Source organism: Heterocephalus glaber, unplaced genomic scaffold (genome assembly GCF_053883595.1).
Source record: "Heterocephalus glaber isolate CG9 unplaced genomic scaffold, H.glaber_assembly_v1.0 deba00001497, whole genome shotgun sequence".
In the NCBI taxonomy this organism is placed as follows: Eukaryota; Metazoa; Chordata; class Mammalia; order Rodentia; family Bathyergidae; genus Heterocephalus; species Heterocephalus glaber.
This window is the reverse complement of record NW_028258320.1, coordinates 41768868-41794404: the sequence shown is the minus strand read 5'-3', so window position 1 is coordinate 41794404 and position 25537 is coordinate 41768868. Positions and strand designations below refer to the sequence as shown.

The following is a 25537-nucleotide window of genomic DNA, read 5'->3' as shown; positions in this document are numbered from 1 at the left end:
TTTAGTCTGGCCAATGTTTACCAAGGGCTTGCTGTGAGCTAGGCAATGGGTCACTATTTACGTACTTAATCTCATTTAATCGTCCCAATTCCACAAGTTAGGAATCATTATTATTCCCATTTTATAAAGAAAGGCAAAAGTAGGCTTAGAACAGAGTAATTTGTCCAAGGTCATGGTAAGACTGGGATTAGAGCCAAAACAGTTTGACCTCAGAGCCCAAGGTTTTCAAATTGCATTACACTAGTATTATTTAGTAGTAAGGATAACCCAGAGAAGACATGTTCAAGGCAGTCTTTAAATACAGGGTCTGGAGTTGAATTTCTCTTCTACATCTTGCCATCTTCCTAAATTTCTATATGTTCTTCACTGTAAAATGGGGATAATAATACTGTCTACATGTGGTTTGTTATGAGGTTAAATAAGAAATTACACATAGAATACTTTGCATATTGTCTAGGCATCACTGAAGGCTTTTTTCTCTCCACTTTGTTGAGCAGGAGAGGTTGAGTTTTTATGTTTGGTTTTAGTTTTGTTTTTTTTTCATCAGAGTTGGTCAGAGAAACCATTTAGATTTCAGTAATTATGCTCATAAGAAGTTATGGTGCATACCTGTAATCCAAGCTACTCAAGAAGCTGAGGCAGGAATATTGCAACTTTGAGGCCAGCCTGGGCAACTTAGCAAGACCCTGTCTCAAAATAAGATTTTTAAAGGGTTGAGAATGTAGCGCAGTGGTAGAACACTTTTGGCATGCACAAGGCCCTAGGTTCAGTCTTTAGTATTGAAAAAAATCTTATGAGGACTATAAAGACTCATAATACTAGCAGTGAGATAGTACTAGAATGGGAAGAGAAAGGAACCATTGGGTCTTAGAGATGGAGTAGGTCATAATGGTGGTAGCCTTGATGGCACAGTTGTGGTAAAATTCCTTCCACTCAGTGGGAGGCTCATGGCACTGTTGAATGTAGAAGAACCAGTAGAAGCAAAATCAGTTTGGTGAGTGATTTGATGTAGAGTTTCGTGTACACTCACATCTGATCTGAGAGGAGATTCTGATGGGCAGTTGAAATTATGATCAGGGAGTTTGGGAGTAGAGACTGGAGTTGGAGGCACACATTATAGAAAAAGGAAAAGAAAATGAAAAACAGATAAGAAGTAAATGCTGTGAGTAATTAGGAAGAAGAAGAGAGGGATGTAGCAGTGGAGAGGTAGGTGAGGGAAAGAATGAAAATGTGTCCATGTTTATGGAGGGTAAAGAAAGAAGCTTAAAAAGAAAAAAGAGTAGTTAGCATCAGAGGATATTGTTGAGTTACGGAGAAGACCATGGAATAGAGATCATTGTGACCCACTTGTCAAATGCCTGATCTACAGCAATTTCTATTGCTATCCTAGTTCTAGGCCTTAATGTTGTATGAGGTGTAATCAAAACATATAATGAATGTTTAAGTTAAAGGAATTTCATTATAGTAAAAGACACATTGCCTTTAATCTCCCTCAAAATACTCCCCCTTTTTTCAAATATATTTATCCTGTAGTTCTTGCCACCTTGTGAAGAAGTTTTTAAGTCTTCTTTCATGAGTGTCTTTTTGTGCTGTTGTGGCTACCTTGATGTCCTGAATCAGTTCAAATTGTTTACTTTTCCTGGTTATTTTGACTTCGGGATGAGCCAGAAGTCTCATGGTGCCAGTCTGATGAATAAGGTGGTTGAAGACACACTGTAATGTTTTTAGGAGCCTGGTTTTCCATTGGATGGCCCTTGGCAGCAGTATTCACTGTATTTTTTTAATCATACTTCATAAAGATACTCACAGAAGAGGATTTCCAGAACTGCTTCAGGAAATGGTGAGATCAATGGGATATAAGTGTGTTAGAAAAAGAGTATTTTGAGGGGGATTAATGGCAATGTGTTTTTTACTGTAATAACTCACGGTATATTTTGATCACCTCATGTAATTAGGTAGAAGGACCAGAACTAACCAATGTGGGTTTCACTGAACAAGTGTTGTTTTATGAACAATAGGAATAATGCTGTCTCCTCTGAAGAACCCACTGTTTTTGGTTTCCATCTGGTCTTCAGATGTATATATCTTTGTGTTTGAGGGAGAGGGTATAATAATAGCAGAGATAAAATTTTGTATTTATCTTTCTTTCTCTTCTCCCTTCAAGTTTCTACATCATTTTCATATTTTCAGAGGCTGCCTAACCTATTTGCTGTACCCCTAATTTATTTCCTTGTTGGCAATTTAGGCTATTAGAAATAATTACTTCTGTTAATGTATTCTTGTATATAGCCTTTCATTCAGATTATTTTCTTTAGGCTAAATTAGAAGCTACTTAACTAAAGTTAAAAGAGATGAGACTCCAGATTTGATATCACATGGCTTCCCAAAGCCATTTCTTAATGAAATTTATGCTAATTTGGACATCTGCAGCAAGGTTTTTGTTTTTTGTTTTTTTGCTTAGTTCTAAGTCAGATAAACAACATATTGCAGCTATGAGCATACCTTTTTGCTTCTGTGGTTGGCATATAATGGACCCCTGCAGAAGCCAGGGACCACACTGGTATGAATCTTGTATTTGTAGTCTTTAAATCTTTTTCTCTTAGGTCTTACATGTTGAATCTTGGGTGTTTGTTTTCTAATATTACTGCCTATCATTCTCTCTCTTACCTACTCTGGCCACTAACTTCTTTGCTGTTCCTTTAACAGGACAAGTAAGTCCTCTCATAGTAGTGATACTTCCTTTTTTTTTTTTCTTCCAGTACCAGGGAATGAACCCAGGACCTTGGGCTTGCAAGGCAGGCACTGCACCACTGAGCTAAATCTCCTGTGATACTTCCTTTTGTCTGAAACTCTCTTCCTTCAGATTTCTAAATGGAGTGTTTCTTCTTTTAGACCTCTGGTCAAATGTCAACTTAATAGAAAAATCTTTCCTGACTTCTTTATCCAAAGTAGCAGTCTCTCTACCCTCTTTTCCTATTTCTTTTACTCACATTTTTTATTGCCTTTTACCCTCATTTTGCTTTTCTTTAAATGGCTTTTCATGACCTGAAAAAATTATATGTATTCTGTTTTCCAGACTGGAATGTGAGTTTTACGAGAGCTGGGTGTTTTTTATGTTTAGTTCACTGGTCTATATCAAGTATCTCTCATACTTGGCCCAGTGGTCTTCAGATATTTTTCAGATGAATTGTAGCTTTGAAAATGATGAGTTCATTTTATTATACTCCAACCACCCCCCACCTAGTACCATGGACTGAACTTGGGACCTTGTGCTGAGCTAAATCCCTGGCCCCACCAATCTTTATTTTAAAACTGAGGAAACTATTTTCTTATAAGGTAAGGATACAACAGCTTTTATTAGCTTTGAATCTGACAGATCAAAAATATATACTATTTTACCTGATAAAGGAAGTGATTTGTATTGTTTTGCTAGTATGTATCATTTATGGGAAAGGAAGACATTTAAACTACATAATCTGATAAATTCTATTGTTATTTATAAGGCTGGAATTTATGTAATAATTAGCAACTTAAATGACCAAAGGTACATTTTCACAGCTATTCAAAATCCATAGTGGCCCTTGTCTTTTTCCTGAGTCCTTGTATTCTTTTTGTCCCACTCATATAGGTAGAGTAATCCCAAAGGGGTAGTTTAAGCTGTGGCTGTAAATTTCAGCTGCCCTTTAGCCATAGCTTAGCCTTAGGATTCTGCCTTCCTAGTGATACTACACATTTCTGTACCTGGATGAATTGCTTTATAGTTGAGTTCTTTGACTGCAGCGATCAGAGGTTCTCTTAGGCTACCTCAAATCAGGAGTGTGGTTATGAGTAATAAGGAGGGCCCAGAAACAGGTGTGATAGAACCAGGTGTCATGGAGGCTGTGTTAGGGGGCAGTAGGCTGCAGGGATATGAACAGTGGGTGCTACTAATTGTCCACCTTTACCATGTTCTACCAGTACTGTGACTCCATGCTAATTGTTTTCATATTATTAGATTCCAGAGGAAATATAATTAGTCAGTTCATCTTTTAGTACCTAGCTGTAACAAGATTGTGATTGACCCCTGAATTCCTTGAGAGATTAATAAAAGAATGGCTTAGTTCTGCTTCCTTGAGCATAGGGCTATGAATGTGGCAGATGGGAAGATAAGTAGGGCATACAAACTTGATGAGCATAAACTCCCTCTTTGCCTCCTGGGATAATAGCCCATGTCAAAAGTTGTCATTGGCGCTACCATACCCACCCCAAGCCTTACACCCCTGGATCTGTACTAAGTAGCTACTCCTGATACTGCTATAGTCTTGCCTCTCATGGAGGAACAGAGAATATAGAACCAGGGAGAGGAGCTGGTAACATCCAGGCAGTGAACACAACAGTACTACCACTGGTGCCAGAAGCCTCTGGGGGAAAGGCAAGGATAGCAACCATCTGCAGATGTTGGACAGGAGATTAGCCATGTGGCGGCTCTGACATTGTCTTCAGAAGTCATGATGTTGCCATAGGGTGGAGGAGGCTGTCATCCTCAGCTTACTTGGTTACCTAATGTTCATTTTGGGAGTCCAAGAATACAGGGTCCAGATGCACAGCTAGATGAACAGGAATAGTAACAGGCATTCGGCTTTACACAAGGGTGACCCAGCCTGACATGCTGATGATTCCCTCCCTCCCACTTTCAGAAAAGTGTATACTCCTGAGTGGCTATTTCAATTGGTGATCATGTATTTCCTCTGCATTGGCCAGGCTGGCTTGCCTGCTGATTCTGTGACCAAGTCATTGCAGTTGTGGAAGTTTATGTAATACCAACGTGGTTTGTGAGCTTGGCCTAAGGCAGGCCACATGGAAGTCAGATTGACTTTGAGCCAATCAGCTGAAGAGATACTGTCTGAAGGACAAGGAAGAGAACTCTAAATGGGCTGAACCAGGCCATTGTGGAGCTATAGTGGGCTAGAGTGTAGTATCTATTTCAGTTTCCTTCAACTTGTCAAAATTTAGCTTTGGAAAGGATAATTTTCAAACTTCACTTTTCCCCCCTTGTATAATTTGAATGGAAACAAGACAGTATTGTTTTAGGACCAGATTCTGAGTTTTTCTACCTTCTGCATTATAAAAACTTATCAGTGGGGAAGCTAAGGGATTTTAGCAGTATTTAACCTTTTAGTAGTTTGTAATCTTTTGAGTAATATTCTTTTTCTAAAAATGCAGGTCCTGGCTTATCATGCTCACAGTCATTGGTGAATTATGAATTTAAAATATTTTAGTATTTTACTTGGTTACAGTTTTTATTCCAAGGAAGGATTTTCTTATAAAAACATGGAAACTATACTAAATAGTAACAAGGGTAGGCTTTTTGTCTTGTTCTGTTTTGACAGATGGAGCGGGATCTATTATTGCCTTTAAAATCGTACTATTTTAAAACTTTTATTAAGCACATATATTTTCAGCATTTTACTGAAGATAAGCTGTAAAGTTAATCCTTGCTTGAAAGCATTTATAGTTTGAGGAACTGTATGGAAAGGCACTTGGAATATATAGGTCACAGAACAAAGCTTGAGCAACTATACAAGTAACAGAAACCACTTGGACAAGGTGACACATTGTGCTATGCCCAGGCAGAAGTTCTGGGAAGAGCCAAATGCTTATTTAGTTTGGAGAATCCATAGCCACCCCTAGAGAGGACTTTCTTTGGAAGAGAATTAGTTGTAGGAACTGAAAAGGATGGTGCACATGTGGCAGGCTGAAGCAGAGAGGATGTTTTAGTTTTGATCTAGACTTGCTAGCAAGAATTGGATAAGACTAAGGCTATGAGTAAGTGTGACCAAGACAAGGTATTTTATTTTAATTGAAAGAATTAGAAGTGGGAAACTGGTCGGGAGGATCTGATAGAAGTTTTTTGAAAGCTGAGAGCAGAATGGAGTTATCTTTAGAAATACTAGATGGATGGTCTTAGTCTTGAGAAGGGGAAACTGTGGCCCAGAGAAAATACATTGGCAGCAGCATTAAGAACTAATTGGAGGAAACTCACTTAGAGAGAAGTTAGGGAAACAACACCTTTCACAATAGCATCAAAAAAAGTGAAATACTTAGGAATCAGTCTAACAAAGGAAAATTACAGTACTCTGAATAAAGATATTGAACCTCTTCAGAAAATGAAAATATGTCCCTTGCTCTTGGACAGGAAGAACCAACATAGTGAAAATGGTCATACTCCCAAAATTGTTACACAGATTTAATGCAATTCCAATCAAAATACCATTAGCAGGGACTAGGAATTTAGCGCAGTCACAGCACACCTGCCGTGCAAGCACAAGGTCCTGAGTTCAATCCCCAGTACCAAAAACAAAACAAAACAAAAAAACCATTAGCATAGTTCACAGAACTAGAGAAGTCATTCCTGAAATTCATTTGGAACCAGAAGAGACCTAGAATAGCAAAAACAATTCTGGGCAACAAAGACAAGGCAGGGGGCATCACAATCCCTGACTTGAAATTACACTATAGAGCTGCTATGATAAAAACAGCATGGTACTGGCAGAAAAACAGACCCAACAATCAATGGAACAGATTAGAAGATGCAGAAACAACTCCAAACACACTCAGCTACCTTATCTTTGACATAGGGGCCAAAGGCATTCACTGGAGGAAAGACAGCCTCTTCAATAAATAGTGTTGGAAAAACTGGCTTTCCATATGCTGAAGACTAAAACTAGACTCATGTCTCTCACCATGCACTAAACTAAAAGTAAAATGGATCAAAGATCTAAATACTAAATCTGGAAGAGAGAATAGGAAGAACTCTTGAAGATGTAGGTGTAGGCAAAGACCCATGAACAAATCCCCGATCACATGGGAAATACTACAAAGAATCAATAACTGGGATCTCATCTTATTAAAAAATCTTTTGCATAGCAAAAGAAATCACCAACAGAGTAAAGAGACAACCCACAGAGCAGGAAAAAATTTTAGCCCGTTGTCCCTCAGACAAAGGACTAATATCTAGAACATATAAAGAATTGAGAAAAATCAAATCCCCCAAATTTAAATTCCCAATCCAAAAATGGGCATCTGAAATGAATACACACTTCTCAGATGAAGAAGTACAAACAGGAAATAAATATATGAAAAATTGTTCAACATCACTGGGCATTCAAGAGATGCAAATTAAAACAATGCTGAGATTTCATCTCACTCCTGAGAGAATGGTTATTATAAAGAAATCAACCAATAACAAATGTTGGAGGAGCTGTAGGGGAAAAGGAACCCTTCTCCACTGTTGGTGGGAGTGCAGACTGGTACAACCACTGTGGAAACCAGTGTGGAGATTCCTTAAAAAACTAGGATTAAAGGTCCCATTTGACCCAGCTATTCCCCATCTGGGTATCTTCCTGAAAGAATTAAAAGCATCATACCACAGTGATATGTGCACATCCATGTTTATAGCAGCACAGTTTGTAATAGCTAAATCTTGGAAACAACCCAAATGCCCATCAATAGATGAATGGATAAAGAAGATATGGTTTTACTGCCTGGCAAGCACAAGGTCCCAGTACCAAAAAAAAAAAAAAAAGATGTGGGTTTTTTTATACAATGAAGTACTGTTCAGCCATAAAAAAGGATAAACTTAAGACATTTATAGGTAAATGGATGTATCTAGAGAATATACTCTTAAGTGAAATAAATTGGACACACATCTGTAAACATTGCATTGTTTCTCTGGTGTGAGAAACTGAAAGTGTAAATAAGGAACAAAATGTATAATAGATATTGTGAAATAGGAGGAAATTCTTCAAAAGGAAAGGGGAACTAAGGAGGGGGAGGGGAAAAGGTAGGAAGGGAAAAGAAAAAAAGAAAGGATAAAATGGAAACAAAGCTTTGTAAATAAGAAACAGAAAAGTTGGGAGAGGGGTGGGGAATGAGAAAAAGAGAGGAATCAAGATGTATCATGTACAGACACAAATTTCCTATGATGACCTTTATTGTTATGCATATCTACATTGTACCAATAAAATTAATAATAAAAAAGAACTGATCAGAGGATTAGTAAAGTCCTGTGACGAAAAGAAATTAGACTGTCAAAGCTCAGGTGGTTTATGAACAGAACCAAACTAAAGTTTCACCTTTCTGTAGGGAAGTATCTACTGGATTAAAACAGAATTCACTAGTTGTCTGAAACTGAGTAAGGGAAAACAACAAGCAGAGGAACAGAAACTAGGTTTGTGGATGCAGAGGTAGACACTAATGATTACTAGCTGTATGACATTGAGAAGTAATTTAATCTCTGAGCCTCAGTTTACTCATCTGAGTTAATAGTTCTCATTAGTTGTCATGAGAATTGCATGAGAAGTACACATAAGCACCAACACAGGACTTAGGCTTATTCAGTGTTAAAGAATATTAGCATTCTTCCCCCTGATGAAAATGTAAATGTTGAGTAATAATAAAATTGTCCAACTAGTTGGACCAGTTCTCTCCTACATCCCCCATCTGGCTTAGCTTTCCTTGGTCAGGTACTTGTTAGAATCACTGTAACTAGAACCAACAAACTGGCAGTCTTCACACTACCAAAATTGAGTCTCCGCTTTATCCAATAAATACAGTTGAAGAAATATGTTTAGTTCTACTCCCAGGGGAATACTTAGGAATCCATGGACTTGGACAGTATCTATCTGTACAGCCATCTCTACATTTTAATTTGGGCTAATTTCTTCCCCCTGGAATGTCTTCGCCATGTTTTTACCTATGTTACCAGCTATAGAAAGTCATTCCTGATTTCTCTTTCCATGCCTTCTTTACTAAAAGTAATCTTTATTATTTCTGTTATATACAACTTTTAAAAGTATGTTTTGAAAAGTAATTCTTAGGATTTTTAAATGCATTATTCCTGGAGTTTTCTATGCACTTATTCTTCATGACCTTCTTGTAGCATGTAAGTTCCTTGAGGACAAAAATTTGCTTCCTCTTCAATGCTTAGCTTACATAATGGGGGTTCACTACATCTAGGACAGTGACGGCAAACCTTTTAGAGCTTTCATTGATACCACCAACCCACGGCAGCACATGTGCAGTAGGTTCACCACCACTGATCTAGGATATCAGGTATTCTAATCAAAGAGGAAAATGAATTTAAAAACCTAGTTTACAGCAGACAGTGCTAGCTAAGCAGCAGGCAGGAGATTAATGAGCTGATTCATTTATCCCCATTTCTATGCTGTACTCACTGCTCTCCACTCTGGCCTTTCCATGCCATGGCATGTTCTCTTTACTGAACTTGGAATGCCCTTATTTCCTGGAAAAGTAGTCATCCCCCAGCTTAGATATGGCCTTTGCTCTGTGACTTTCCCTGATGTTTGTATAAATCTTTTCCATTTGCTTCTTAGTAGTGTTCTGCAGGACATTCCCTCGATATAGCACTTTTCATGTTTATTAGTTATTTATTTACAAGATAGCTGTACCAGGGAAGAATTCTTCTTTGGCTTAATCATCTTTGTAGCTTCAGTGCCTACCATCATGCCTTTTACCTCCTAAATATTTTTTATCCTCTTGAACTGAATCCAAAGGCAAGTTCCCTGGGGCACACCAGGTAAGTCCTCTGACCTGAAAGCCAAGGTCAGAATGTTTGGAACAGACTGAATGTGCCAAAAAAGATTTCAACTTAGGCAGGTCTGGCTAGAAAGATACCCTTCAGAGCTGAGAAGGTCATTGGTAATTAGGGAGTCTGATTTTGTGAGAGGCAAGAATTCTGCCTGTCCAGCCAGTGGACCTTTCTTTCTGGGGCTGGTTTTAATCATACAGAAGCTGGCCATACCTTGGTCTACCACCATTTTATGAATGTAGACAGAGCACAGCCTTACAAGCTAGAATTATTTTTCCATTTATAGTTGTTATTTGAAACAGAAATTACAATAGCATTTAATGACTTTAAGAACTATTGGGTCTTTTAAAAGAACCACACACCTTTTTATAGAATAGAGGAGTATAGTATCCTCTTTTCTAGAAAAACTTCATAATTTAAAATTTTTTTCACAAACTTTTATTTTGAGAAACTTCAAGCCTACAAAAAGTTGTAAGAATAGTACAGTGAACACCTATATAGACTTCTACATTCAACAATGGTTGTCACTTAGTGATATTTGCTTTCTTTTTCTGTTTTTTTCTCAGTGACCCTTATAAAAGTCAATTGTAGATGTCAAGGCCCCTCACTCCTGAATTCTTTAGCATATGTTTCTCCAGAACAAGAAGTTGTTCCAGCAATGTCCTTCCAGTAATCCAAACTGTTCAGTAATGTCCTTCAGAGCTGCTTTGCTTAAGTCCAAAACATGAGGTCTAACCTTGCATTTAGTGGCTTCATCTCTTTTAATCACCTTTCATTTAGACCAATCACTTGGTTTTTTGTCTTTTATATCATTTGAAGAGACCATCTGGGTTGTTTTTTAGGACATCTCTTGATTTGGAATTGTCTACTTACTTCCTCATGATGAGACTCAGGTTAAACATTATTAGCAGGGATACTACATAGATGATGTGCCATACTGGAGACAAAGTACAGGAGGCATGTAGGATCAGTTTGCCCTATCATGGATGATATTAAGTTTGGTCATCTGATTAAGGTGGTGTCTACCAGATTCCTCAGTGTAAAAGTATCTTTGCAAATGCTAGTTTATCTGTGAAATGATGCTTTAAGATTATATGAATATCTGGTTTCCCCCTTCCCCTAAATTAACCCAATGATTTTACAGTTCATTTAAGATTCTTCAGCTAGGTTATATAGCTCAGGAGTAGAATTAAGGCTTGCCATGCATGAGGCCCTGGATTCTATCCCCAGTATACCAAAAAATAAAGTAAGATTATTATCAAAGTCTATTTTTATTGTGATGGTGATATTTATTTCCATAAAACTTTAATGAGAAGGCTGGGGATTTAGCTCAGTGGTTCCGCTGACTGCTCTGCAAGCGCAAGGACCCACATTTGATCCCCGGTACCAAAAAACCCCCCAAATTTTAATGAAATCTACTTTTTAACTCCTCAGAGCCTTCAATTTAAACATGCAGTATACTGAAAACCAATAAACAAGTTTGCTCAAAATAAAAATTTCATTGACCTAAATAAAACTAAATCTAAGCCTCCTCTTGTTATTTTGAAATTCATCATTTCAACTCCTCTTAAGATAGTTTCTGTGGGTTTTAGAGAATTTACATCTATGTAAAACTTCTAAGAATAAAGTGTAGGTGATTTACTGCTGCTGAAATACTGTCAAACTGCGGCTGTTAAAAGGGTATTTTAAAGGCAAGTCCTTATTTATTAGTGATACTAAAATTTTTCTCTAACAATTTTTAAGTGAGACAGTATAAACTAATGAATAAGAGTAAGGAATCTGACCTAGATTTTAACCCCAAATTCAATCTCTAGGTTTTAATTTGAAAGTCCCTTAACCTCTTGTAGCTTGAATTTTTTCCTCTGTAAGATGGTAATAATAACAATTGTATTTGCCTCATAGAGTTATTGTGAGGATGAAATAAGCTAAGAGATATAATATGTTTATTAGCAAAGTGCCTAGAACATTGTGAGCACTTATCACATGGTAGCTGTGGGGTAAAGCTGGTGGTGATTGTTGTAGTAGGGATCAAATATTTTTAAATTATGACATGAAAAAATATGTTTTTAGGAGCTCAGGAAGCTTTGTTTTTCAAAGGTGGCCAAGAACATTTTTGAAGGTTGTAATTCTTACTGTGTTCTCAGGTATTAAGAGAAAACCCCTTTTAATTAAATTTACCCTTCAAAAACCTGACCAAATAAAGCAGAATTACCTAATTAAGCCCCTTTCTTTCCCTTTGTCTTCCTTTCCCCTCAAGAAAATTGCACTGGTTAATCTATACTTGTCCAAAAATCTCTCTCTCCTACCCTTCTTCCTCTAATCTATTTGGCATCAGTGGGAAAGCAAGGAATTTCCTGCCACCCATTCTGCCTGTAACCCAGGGCTGTGATGGTGACGGTGGCCAGGAGTTCTTCCTGTTCCCTCTTGAGCCCACACCTCCCATACACTGGCTCTGAGATGAAGGTCCCATAGTTTAACACATCTCTGAAACCCCATATACTGTACTCCTCGGGTCACCATTTCTGAAACTGGAGGAATTTTATGATCCTGTTATCACTGACTTAAAATGCAAGGAAGAATAATTTCTGGCCAAGATTTGTTTTGTTTTGTTTCATGGTACATTTTAGATATACATAATGATCACATTTATCATAGGAAATTTGTACCTATGCATAGCATATCTTGACTTCTTTCCCAATCCCCTCCCCTCCCTTCAACCCATCTTCATCTCCTTATTACAAAAGCTTTATTTCTATTTTTCCTTCTATTCTTTTTTTCCCCTTCCTTCCTTTCCTCTTCCCCACTCCCTTGTTCCCCTTCCCATTTGAACATTTTCTTCCTATTTCCAAATATCTGTTATACATTTTGGTCCTTATTTACCCTTCCAGTTTTTGTTTTGTTTTAGAGCCTTTCAAACTAATAGAAGCTGTCATCAAAATGCTAATTACAAAATTTCTATTTATAGAAATAAGCAGTTACTAAAGAACTCATTAAAATAAACAAATAATACATCTGACAGTCCTCTCTTGGTGGAAATGGCTAACTATATGAAAGCACATATTCAGTCACTTTATTTTTTGTTTGCAGTAATATTGAGCTTGTTTTCAAGTAACTTTAGGGTTTTTCTTCAGTATGTAAGTTACTTCCTTTATTAACCTAATACTGGTAGAGAGACCACATATAACTTAACTTTAATTTTACATTTTACATAAGTAATTGGAAATGCAGTAGAGGAAAAATTAACACTAGCATGACATCCTAGTTTATAAAACTCCTTTGTATATATTATCCTACAACCTGAATATCTATAAGAGAATCAGGACAAATAGTTTCTTTATAGAGAAATGAACTAAGACTAAGAAATGCTAATATTTGAGTTCATGGTTCTACCACTTACTGGAGGACCTCAAACAAGCCACTGAATTTCTTTGTACAATTTTCTAAACTGTAAAACAGAATTAAAAATATTAGTTACTTCATTGGGTATGTGTGGAGATGGAATGAGTTAATATACCCAAGGCACTAAGACTAGTTCCTGGTTTATATAGTAAATTCTCAATAATGTTAGTTATTAGTTGCTGCACCATACAACTAGTAAATGGTGGGACTTGTACCCAAATCCAAAGAGCTCTTTTCATAGCACAGTACCATGTGGAATTTACTTTTTAGTAAATCATTGATTTAATTTCCACCTCACATTAACCTTGTTGTTCTAGAAAGGATCCTTTTCAAATAGTTTGTTTACTTTGACCTTACATTTCTCAAGATCAAGTGGAAAATTATTTTGAAGGATTCTTCCTTCCTGATTTTTAAAAATGCTCTGATTTTTACTATTGTCTGGGTTTGCCTAACTTTGAAGTATCAGACATTTTATGTTAGGTAAAATATAAAGTTGTTTTCATGGGTGATTGTGTTTCTGGCAAATTTTGTTCTGGTTGAAAGGTCAGAAATGGGGAATAGAGTTGATGCAAATTGTTGGACTATCCCCCCGGAGGGATGTTTAGCCATAGGTATATCTGTAGTGCTAACAGAATATTGTCATTAACAGAGAGTGGCAGCTTGCTAAACTTGGAGTAAAAATGATTTTTTTTTCTGATACTAGAATTAAAAACAGTGGCACCGTGGTGCTGAACTTCATCCTCAACCCTTTTTATTTAACTAACTAATTAATTTAAAGAGGGAGACAGGATCTCACTAAGTGGCCCAAGCTGGGCTCAAACTTGGGATGCTCTTGCCTCAGCTTCCCCGGTGCTGGGACTACAATTGTGTGCCACCATACGCTGGCCTTGAACTCACTTTGTAGCCCAGGCTGGCCTCAAATTCACAGAAATCCTCCTGCCTCAGCCTTCTGAGTGCTGGGATTATAGGTATGTGCCACCATGCCCCACTCTAGAATTACTTGTTATAGAAGAGCCATTCTAAAGTAATTAGTAAAGAATTAATTATAGGCCATCCCCTGAGAAAAATGAGGAATTGTAAATATTTCTCTTGGTAACAATATTTGCAACAGGCTTTTATATGTAACTCTCAGTTGTTTTTACTCTATCTACTGCAAATATAGACATTTATGGCCATGCGACAGGCCTAAGTGAAAATCTGTATGGTTTTGTGGTAGCTACTCATCTGCTATGAGTAGACAACCTCCGTTTCCTCTGATGCCCAAGGTCAATTGAAAACTGGGTTTGATGTACAAGATTGCAGAGGGTAAGCAGTGACATTGAGGAAAGTAGTGAGCCTGGAGGCCTGACCAAGGCAAGGAACTGGAGAAAGCCCTGGCTCATTGATTGTGCCCCATTGCCAGACCTTTTTGATGTAACTGTGCATAATACTATATATAGACAGATGGGCTCATCTCTAAGGGAAGGATGTCATTATGCTTCTTATGATGTTTGTGAAAGATCTATACCAGAAATTAAAGTGGTTAAGACAGGAGGTTGGAAGGAACCTGCTAAAACTTCCTTTTGGTGATTATTTTGTTTATTTGTTTGTTTGAGGCAGGGTCTTGCTATGTAGTTCAGGTTGGCCTTGAACCCACTTTGTACCCCAGGATGGCCTCAAACTGGCAGCAATCCTCCTGCCTCAGCCTCCTGAGTGCTAGGATAACAGGGATGCATCACCAAGTCTGGCAATATTCATATTTTTAAACTCATTTATCTCTAATACTGTCTTTAGGAAATAGTGTTAATATTCTCACTTAAATGAAAACACTGAATTTTTAATAGATTACTTGGGATTTGGCAATAGTTTGATGCCATTTGCAAAAAAGAGGATAAAGAATTGATATATTATCTCTTCTACCTTTGCAGTTAGGTTTTACTTTTTCTGTCTAGACACTTGCTGAATCCTTTGACTCATCTAGTCTGGGAACAAAGCCCAGAAGACAACTCTGGGTCTTAACACCTGGGCAGCCTCTTGCTTGCAGGTGGCCCAGCTTGGTGCCTCCTCCCGTGTGTTGGCTGCTCTCTGGTGTGCTGGGCAGGTGCTGGCCTTTTTCCTGCTGTGCTTGCTTGAATGCTGTGTATAGTGGTTAAAGAGTTGGAGAAAGGGGTAAAAACAGTAGCTATTATTCACTACCACTGTCCCTAGGTGACAGGATATCACCTGCCCAGAACTCCAGAGAACTTTGATTCTTTGCCAATTGATTATATATTAAACCTCTTTGCTTGATGTTCGGGAATTTTCTGTGTGTGGGGTTCTTTCTTGTTCTTCACCATTTACATCATTCTGGCACACAGTGCACCAGAGGAGGATAGCATTGGTGATGATTTCCTTTGAGGCCAGTAGCAGGACCAGGAGCAGAGGAGACAGCCGAGCAATTTAGTGAAACTATCAGGGTTGTAAAGAGGTTGAATTAGCTGAGTTCTCAGGCTTAGACTAGCTTGTGATAGGTCTTTGCTCAGCTGCCATGAATGAATATCAGGGTCAAGCAAGTGCCAGAGTGTTGGCCCCCTGAACATATATTGTTCTTTTTGAAGTCTTGCTGATTCTCCCAAGTTAGACTCTTTGCTCCTCAGAGCTTCCTCAGCACTTTTTGTCCATATTTATCTCCCTCAGCTTTGTAGTGAAAGTTAATTGTCCACATATCTGCTTATTCTGCCACATAGTCTCTTGACACCAGGAACCTAGTCTCCTTCATTTCTCTGATATCATATTGTGTTCCCCTTGTCATATTTACTCTAAATCTTACTGAATTTAACTAGACACAACTGGATGTGTCAGTAGAGTGACTATAGTTCACAACAATTTCTTACATATTTTATTTAATCTTTGGTGCTGGGGACTGAATCTAGGGGCTCTGGAATGCTAGGCACATGATCTGCTACCTATAAATTTTATAAAGAACTAGAAGAGGGGAGTTTTAAGCTGTCCAACACAAAGAAATGATAAATGTTTAAGGAGAGGGAAATGCTAATTACCAGGATTTGATCATTGTACATTGTATACATTATCAAATTATCTCACTGTATTCTATAAATATATATAATTATTATGTCAATTAAAAGTACATTGCATTAAAAAATTGACTGTTTCAGGGATGGGGATATAACTCAGTGGTTCTGCTGCCTGCCTCGAAAGTGCAAAGTCCCGAGTTTAATCCCTGGTACCAAAAGAAAAAAAAAAATGACTGTGTCCATGGAAATCTTAAAACTAGTATATCTAGATTGTATGCTCTGCCAGTGGCAGCAACAATGATACATGCAAACACATCAGCCTTTTGTTGGATTTTTTAAAAATAATTTTGTTGAGGTATGATTCACACATATAGTTCACTAATCTAATGTGTACAGTTCAGTAGTTTTCAGTTTGAGAATTATTTAACCATCACTATAATAGTTTTAGAAAATTTTTATCATTCTGAAAAGCCCTATGCCTATTCCCTTCAATCCTCCAGTTGTATGTAATTGACCTATTTTTGTCTTAATTTGCCTATTCTGGGCATATTTTTTATCTGGCTTCTTTCACTTAATGCTTTAAGGCTCATCCCTGTTGTAGCATGTGTCAAGCCTATGGGTTAGTGGAAACTGGAGGGTAAGCGATGCCAATTGTTGTGGGGCCCCCTGGTAAGTCTGTTGTCCTCATTAAATCATGAAGAGACCTATTCTGTGGAAATTCTGTAGAAGTGTTCTGAACGTGTTTCTGTGAGTAGTCATGAGAATCAAACAAGGTACTATTGCAGTACTCAGCTAGCTCAGTAGAGCATGAGACTCTCCAAGGTAATGCCTATGAGCTGCTGAAACAGTATCTGGCACAGAAGGGTCTGAAATCCTTTTATTCCTTTTGAATTTATTAGATTTTAGTAAGAATTTGTCAAAATGAAACAACAGGTAATTTTTTGACTGGTACTTTTAGTTTAATTTACTAATTCCTCCTTCACTCTTTTGTATTTGTTCTCCCCAAGGCTATGCCTTTCTGCTATTCCAGGAGGAAAGCTCAGTTCAAGCTTTGATAGATGCCTGCCTAGAAGAAGATGGGAAACTGTACCTGTGTGTGTCAAGCCCAACCATCAAGGATAAACCAGTAAGTTATACATAGCCACCTGGCGCTTTGCAGAGCATGTATGTAATTGGAATAGCTGATCTCCTCCTTCTTCTAATGGAAATGCTGGTAACTAGGATCCTCTTACCTGGGTTGACCTTGCTGTGCAGTAGAGCTGAACTGTTGTTGGCAACAGAAAGCTAATAAGGAATTATGCAGTGTTTTGTGTTATACTTTTGGGAATACATATAAACAAATGTGCCTTTGTCATCTCCTTTACAACCTTGATAACCTAATTCCTATTGAGAAATTCTGAATTGAAGTAAATAATGTTCTTAGTGGTTTCTGTCATTATTTCAGATCAAGGATAAGAGTAATTTACTTTAAAAATTGTAATTGTTAATGTTTCTGTGCCTTTGAATGTAAGGCTTTTGGGTTGATTGATACCCATAGCTACCTAAATAGAGCTTACACTCTAAAATGGATAGTTTCAACAGGGCAGGAGAGGGGGCAGCCAGAGAATAGGGAGCTGAAATCATAAAGGTGCACTTAATCAGAGTTTGTGGTTAAGAGTATAAGCCAGAGAATAAATCATTGGGTGAAGAAGATATCAGTGGAAAAGGGGTAAGACCATATTTAAAGCAGAAAAAAAGAACTTGGTTAACATGGCAGCAATATAGGGATTGGTGGGAAGTTGGCAGGGGTGGAAGTGGGATGGAGTAGGCTTGTATGTCATGGCTGAGTGCTGAGAGTGGAAAATAGAATAAAAATAATGATGGGGCTGGGGATTTAACTCAGTGGTTCTGCCACCTGCCTCGCAAGTGCAAGTTCCTGAGTTCAATCCCCGGTACCAAAAAAAAAAAGAATAAAAATAATGATGTAGAGTGAACAAGAGATTCAAGCTGTGTTTCACAGGGCTTGAATCAATCCCTGTAAACTTGTAGTAATGGTATGAAGGTTGCTCCACAGCTAGGTGTATTCTCAAAAATGTGTCTGGGAATGCTGGGTGTGATGGCACATGCTTGTAATCTCACCCTTCAGGAGGCTAAGCCAGGAACATCACTGTGAGTTTGAGCCCAGCCTGGGCTACATAGTAAGTTCAAGGCCAGCCTGAATTACAGAGCAAGACTGTATTTCAAAAAACAACAACAGAGTGTTGAGGGGGAAGGAGTTGGAGTTAGACATAGAATTTCCAACTTGAATCTTGACTTATTTAAATATCATCTTGGCTCTGAATAAGTCATCTGATCCTTGCTAAATTTTAATTGCCTGAACTGGAAAATGGGAAGAATAATTACACTTCTCTGTCTTACTGAGTTCAGACAAGAGGAAAATGAATGTGAAAGCATTTCATAGAGGTCCGGTACTTGTGCAAGTGTAACTTGTTGGTATCATCAGTTTTACATGGTGCCGTAGGATTCAGGGGAATAAAGTTAGAGCTCATCACATGGTGACACCTGTTGACAAGAACAAGGTTTGCAACTGGTTGTGAACCATGATGTTGATTGACCACCTATAAGGAGGAGAATACAATGTGTAAAGCTGAAGAAATTACTAAAGAATGGGGATATGTAATCATGCAGAGTAGTTAATGCAGAAAAACATAAAAATTTTAGCCAGTGTGAAAGTGCCACTGTAATTTTCAAATTCTGGGACTAGTGCCATGTTTTGATAACAATAATTATAGTGTTGAGTAGGGTAGCTATTCAGGTGAGGGAACAGTAGAAAATAGATGACAAAAAGAGTAAGGAATTTTTGCTAACTTTGGTCTTTATTTAAACAGTGTAGAGGGGTTGTGTACCATAGGGCAGACATGAGGACTGACTAGAATGGAAGTGTGAAGTACTTCAGGTCAATAAATAATAAGGCTGAAATAACTTCTTTGAGTCCCTTTGGAGTACCATTTGGACTAATGTAAGGTTGGAAAGTGTATTGACCCGGGCACGGTGGTACACATCTGTGAACAATTTTGAGTCCCATCTGGGCAATTTAGCAAGACTCCATCTCAAAAATTAAAAAAAATAAAAGGTGCTGGGTACATAGCTCAGTGTGATGGCCCTGGATATTGGGGTTTAAAAAACAGTCTGTACCAAATTCATCAGGCTCAGATGTCTTAGAGAAGTGGTGACAAACCTATGGCATGCATAATGAAGCAGGCTGTATCATTGAAAGCTCGAAAACGCTTGCCATCACTGTCTTAGAAGTAAATGGTCAACTTCTAGAGAGCCTCTGCCACTGACACAGGAAGGGAGAGTACAATAGGAAGAGGTAAGGTGGAATTGGCCAGGCACTACTGGAGAAGATCATATTCACATATATATATATATATGCTCATACACACAGAGGGATAGAAGTAGACATTGCAATAATATTGTCCATAGTAGGGAAGAAGCTGTTGCATTGAGGTGAGGAGACTGAAGATGAGCAAACAGGGCTCTTACCTTGGAAGGTCACTGTGTCTGGAGGGGAAGGAGGATAACATACCATAGAGGGCTAGCACTTACTGGGATGGGATGTGTGTTGAGCAAGGAGCAAGCTGTGATGGGTGCAGATGTAGATGGTGTGGAAGCAGTGCCATTGCTGTTGAGTGTCTTCACTCCAGACACATGTATTACGTTTAGTTTAAAGGACTTTTAAAAATAATTAATATAATTAATCTGTTTTGGAAATGTTTATGGGGTAACTTTCATTGTTTTTGTTTTTACAAATTTCTGCCTTATTGCAGTTTACATTTCCTGAGCTCAAGTGAAACAGCTTTATTGGAGCTTGGTGAATTCTGAATGGTAATTGCCCATCATACATTTCTTTGACCCAGACATACCCAGAGTTTCCAGCATAAATACAGTAATTTTAACTTTTTTTTTTTTGGTACCAGGGATCGAACTTGGGACCTTGCACTTGCAAGACAGGCAGCGAAACCACTGAGCTAAATCCCCGGCCCAACATTAATTTTAATAAAACTTAGGACTGGGCAAGGTCCCAAGTTCGATCCCTGGTACAAAAAAACCCAAAAAAACCTTAGGACAGAAAACATAAAAGTCCCCCAAAACCTAAAATTTTAATGACCTATAAGGGATCATTTGGAATTTCAGCTCTTTGAGTTCCGTATTTGAAGCCTCTTTCTTGGCTTTACCTCCACATCCAACACACCCTGCTTCATTTGGCCACATTTCCCTACCATAGTCTCACAGCAAGTGAGAACTGGATTGAACCCCAGGACTAATGGAAATATGACTTCAAGGCAGATTCAACCTTTGGGCTAATTCACCAAATGTTTTGAGCTATGGCTCATCCTTGACCCTATAGTTTAACTTGGCTAATTTTCATTCTCTACCTTTCAGTATCCTAATACCCTCATTCTGTTGTTTAGTTCTTTCTGACCCCTCTTGAATTTCTCCTTGGAAACATACTGTGTTTCAAAGTGACTTTATTTATTAATTAATTAATTTTTTCCAGTACTGGGGATTGAGTGTGGCACCACTGAGCTAAATCCCCAGCTCCTCAAAATGATTTTATAGATTTTCTCCCCTTTGTCCTTCTCCCTGCCCCTAAAAATCAAACTCCTACTTCCTTTCAGTGGACCAGTTTGATCAGTTTATTTTCCTAATGCAGAGCCAGATAACAAAGTTCTCTCTAACCTACCTTGTATGGAAGTATTTTTTTTAACTCAAGTGAGCCTGAAATTAATGGATGTTAATAATACTAGGGAGATATTTTCATCAGTGTTTACCTCTCATTAAATTAAACTATTCTAAGTATAGGTCTGGTTGTGAAAGTTGGCAGGAAGAACTGTATTTGTAGCCTGATTAATTGACTCCTAAGTCCCAAAGAATGGGAAGGCAAATTGGCAAGAATGAGAACTATTGAAAAGCATTTGAATCTATTTTTTTTCTTTTTCAGTACTGGAGATCAAACTTGGGACCTTGTGCTTGCGAGGCAGGCAGTAGAACCACTGAGCTAAATCCTTGGCCCTTATTTTTTTTCTTTCCTCCAGTGAGAGGAGGTCTATACAGCTCAGGTGTTCCAGGCATTCCAGAAGGTGGCTTTGTCTCTGTGCTTCCAGTGAAGCAAGCAGACATTGTACATCGTAGTCCCTCTGATCAGAGTCTACTTTTTGAACATATAAATAGATTGAACCTAGAGGTACAAGACAGCAAGCTGATAGGGCAAGGGACTTACAGGGCTCTAGCAGAGATCAGAGCTGAAAAAGAGGAACCTTGAAAAGAAGGTCAAGAAGATGTTAATGATTCTTACCTTCTAGAACACTTTGACCAGAGATGTGGGGTAGCAAAAACCTTGAAAGGAGGAGTATCAGAGAAGGTTTTTGCTTCCTCTTCACAATTTATAATACAGTTATGATTTTTATGTATCTTGAAATATAATAGCTTGATTTTACCATATATTTTAAAACCATATTATAAAACTGAAGTGTGTTTTTAGGCTAGTTCTTTAGCTTATTGCTCAAGTAACATAGTTATTCACTTAAAACTTGAAAAGTAGAATTGAAAAGAATGGTGGAAGCAAGGAAGATGGAAATAGAGGCTGGTTAATTTTTCAGTTCCTAATTCTGTCCTTTAATTCTGATCTTTGGCACTTTTAATCATTCTTTAGTTACAGAAGTAGTACAGATCCTTTTGCCTGAGAGTGTAGCTTCACTTTTTCCACTTTTTCATTTTTCCTTTTTCTGTTTTCCTTCTGAACTCCATATTCTAATAAAACTGAAACATTTTTGCTCCTATCTCAAATTTTAATTTCTACACTATCTCAAGACCTCTTTTAAATACTATTTCTCATTTCTTTCATGAATTCCTCATTGATTACTACACTCTATGGTACTTATTATAATAGCTATCTTTCTTTCTTTCTTTTTTGCGGTACCAGGGATTGAACTCAGGACCTTGCACTTGCAAGGGAGGCACAGCACCACTGAGCTAAATCCCCAGCCCTATAATAGCTATCTTTAATCCCACATAAAGCCATCTTTTTAAAAATGTTGTGCTTTCCAGCTGGGTGTGGTGATGCATGCCTGTAATCCCAAGATGAGGCAGGAGGATCACAGCAAGTTTGAGGCCAGCCCGGGCTACATAGTGAGTTCAAGGCCAGCCTGAACTGCATAGTGAGACTTGTTTCCAAAAAAACAAGAAATAAACAAAGTATTGGAGGGCCAGGGATTTAGCTCAGTGGTTCTGGCACCTTCCTTGAAAGCACAAGGTCCTGAGTTCAATCCCTAGTACCAAAAACAAACAAACAAACAACAAAAGAAACGAAGTGTTGGTTACTATGAATCAGAACTTACTATAAATTGATGTAAAAACCTGTTTAAAAAGTTAATAGTATAATAGGCAGATCAAAGAAGTCTATAAATATACAGAGTATCTACAAATCCTGGCACATAAACAGCTCTCAGATATTTGTTGAATTAAGAAAAGTGGAGCTGGGCATGATGATGCACACCTGCAATCCCAGCATTTGGAAGGCTGAGGGGAGAAGATTGTGAGACCCAGGCCAGCCTGGGGTACACTGCAGATTCAAGGCTGGCCTGTACCACATAACAGGGTCTCAACAAGAAAAAAAAGAAAAAAGAAAAATGACAATATGGTAAAAATAAGATACAAATCATACACTTTAAAGAGTTAAAATATACCTAGAGTGATGAAAGAAAACTTTTTAACTGGACATGGCAGTGCATGCCTGTAATCTCAGCTACTTGGAAGCCTGAGGCAGGAGAATTGGACGTTCGAGTTAAGCCTGAGCAACTTAGCCAGACCCTCTCAAACAATTAAAATTTTAAAAAGACTTGGGATGTAGTTCAGTGATGCAGCACTTACCTAGCATGCATATAAGACTCTGAGTTCAATCCTCTGTAGTGCCAGAAAAGCCCACCAAACTTCTTGGATGAAATGTCATTTGAACTAGACCTTGAAAGATGAGGAGAATTTGGGGTTGGTCAGAAGGAAGGGGCAGTAAGGGGAATAGACATTTTAGGGAAAAGCAACAACATAAATACAGAAACTGGCAATTGTGTGATATTAATAGAGAACATTTAGGTTGGACAATTAGAGCACAAATGTATGAAAAGGAATAGAAATTAATTAAAAATAATTAAATTCAGAAAAACTAGGTAGAGGCTAACTTATAAGGCATCCTGATGACTGTTTCAATCTTTTTGTTTGTGCTATATTTACTAAGTCTGTTTCATTCTCCATCTACTGCTTCCTAAAACTGTAATTTAATCTTGGCCTACTCAAATCTAGTTTTGTGTGTCCATCTTAAAATCCATGGCTAAGCCAAATCATATGTGTGTCATATCCCACCTAAGAATTCTTCAGCATTTATGATCTTCTTGATTTATTTATTTGTTCATTGAATTCATAGTCTAATGGTTTGAGCACCCTCCATCAAGGGAATTTCTCTCTAGAATGAGAAAAGTACCTCGTGTTTATAATAAACCTAGTTTTTGCTATTAGTCTTTGAATTTACAAATGGGTCCAAAGGTTCTTAGAACTTGAGTCATTTTAAGCTATATTTATTTTCCAGGAAAGTAAAAAAGGTGTTGCTGTTCAAATGTACTAAATAGAAGCCAATGGACAAAATAGCCAATGCTATCCCTTTGCATGATTATAATAGAAAGGAGATATATATATATATATATATATATATATATATATATATATATCTCCTTTGTATATATATGGCTCATATATATATATATATAAAATTTAGTATCCAAATGTATTCTGAAGAACACTTGTCCTATCAAAGACTGGTATCTTAAAAATGATCACAGACAAAAATGTACCCATAATAGGTATCATTTATTGAGCACTGTGTGTATTTTATAACCATTTCCTCCTTTAGTTAAAGATTCCATAGCCCAGAATCATTTAGGAAATATTAATATATTAAGGCTCTGAGAAGTGTTACAATATATAAATCTGTGTGATATTGTTTAATCCAGCATTTGACAAACCTGCTTTGGGAGTCATACTTGTGCAGATTTCTACAGAATTAGTTATTCCATGAAGCTCAAAGAATAGGCTTCTTACCAGGAAAAACTTAGGCAACTTAAACTTTTATGTGTACATTCCTCTCAAGAGTTTTAGAAATGAACATGTAACAACATCCTTTTCCTACTACCACAGAGCTGAAAATATACATTTATGTAGACATTGGACTAAATTGTCTGGCTGGAGTGTAAGATTTCCTTGAAGTTGTGAAGCTGGAAGTTAAAATAGCTGAATATAGTGCTGCATGGCTAAAATCATTTTTCTTGAGCTTTTCTAACTCCCAGTTTTGTTACTAGGTCTAAAATGAATCCATTAGCCATTTCTTTTCTTTTTTCCTTTCATATCTTTGTGTGTGTGGAGAGGGTGCAGATTGTGCCTAGGACCTTGGGCGTGCTAGGCAAATGCTTTACCACTGAGCTGAAGCCCCAGCAACTGACAGCCATTTCTTATGCATTGAAAGTAGGGAGAATGAGTTTGGAGAGAAGATAGCACTTAATTACTCAGTACTAAAAATGAATTTTGACCCCACTGAGAAGCTGTAGTACCCTGGCAGACAGGGAGCCTGGTGGGCACACAGCATGATTATAATAGAAACAGTATTTATTGGCTTTGTGTCTGATAAACCTGAATTCCTGTCTTGAAATGACTTCACTCTTCTGATCCTTTAAATATCTTACCTCTAAAGTGAGGATAATTTTTAAGGTAGGATTGTGATGTTTTGTGAGTGTCTTTAGCTGCCTCAGTGACCTGAATTGATTCAAAACATTTAATTCTCATGGTCATTTTGACTTTGGGAAAGAGCCAGAAGTTGCATGGTGCCAAATCTGATGGATAAGGTGAATGAGGATGCACTTTAAAGTTTTTAAGAGCCTGCCTTTCTTTGGATGGCACTTGGCAGCAGTATTCCTCATATTTTTTATCATACCTGGTAAAGACATTTATGAAAGAGGACTTCTAGAACTGCTTCAGAAAGTGGCAAGAATGATGGAATAAGTGTGTTGGAAGTAAGGGGAAGTATTTTGAAGGGCATTAATGGCAATATATCTATACTGTAATATTTTTTAAAAATATAAGCATTAATCATATATTCTGATCATTACTCATGTTATTGTATTTAAAATGCCTAGCACAGGGTCAGGAATTTAGCTCAGTGGTGCCACACCTGCCTTGCTCAAGGTTCTAACTTTGATCCCTGATACCAAAAATAAATAAATAAAATAAAATGCCTAGCGCAGTGGTGCGGTGTGAGTACTCACAAGTGCTAGTAGTTTCTTCTTTCTTTCAAAAGGAAATCAGCAATCATTTTTAAGTGACAAGAAAGCATCAGCAGTGATGATGAACACTGGGTAATTCTAGTCCCTGAGTAGGTTACCTGGTGGCATCAGAAATTTTCGAAGATTAAGCCTGAGTTCTGGGGCACTCACTGGTTACCAAACACACTGGGTAGTGACTCTCAGTAGAGAGA

At 37.7% G+C, this 25537-nt stretch overlaps 1 protein-coding gene across 9 annotated transcripts in view; it reads left to right on the top strand.

The window, feature by feature from the left end:
• The window catches only part of Cpeb3 (cytoplasmic polyadenylation element binding protein 3), a 212148-nt gene that overhangs the window by 128736 nt on the left and 57875 nt on the right, over window positions 1-25537 (top strand). For all 9 annotated transcript variants that reach the window (XM_021253046.2, XM_087185572.1, XM_013069855.3 and 6 more), the window contains one exon: window positions 16989-17107. In XM_021253046.2, coding sequence (XP_021108705.2) covers window positions 16989-17107 — 119 coding nt within the window. The remainder of the gene's footprint in view (window positions 1-16988; window positions 17108-25537) is intronic.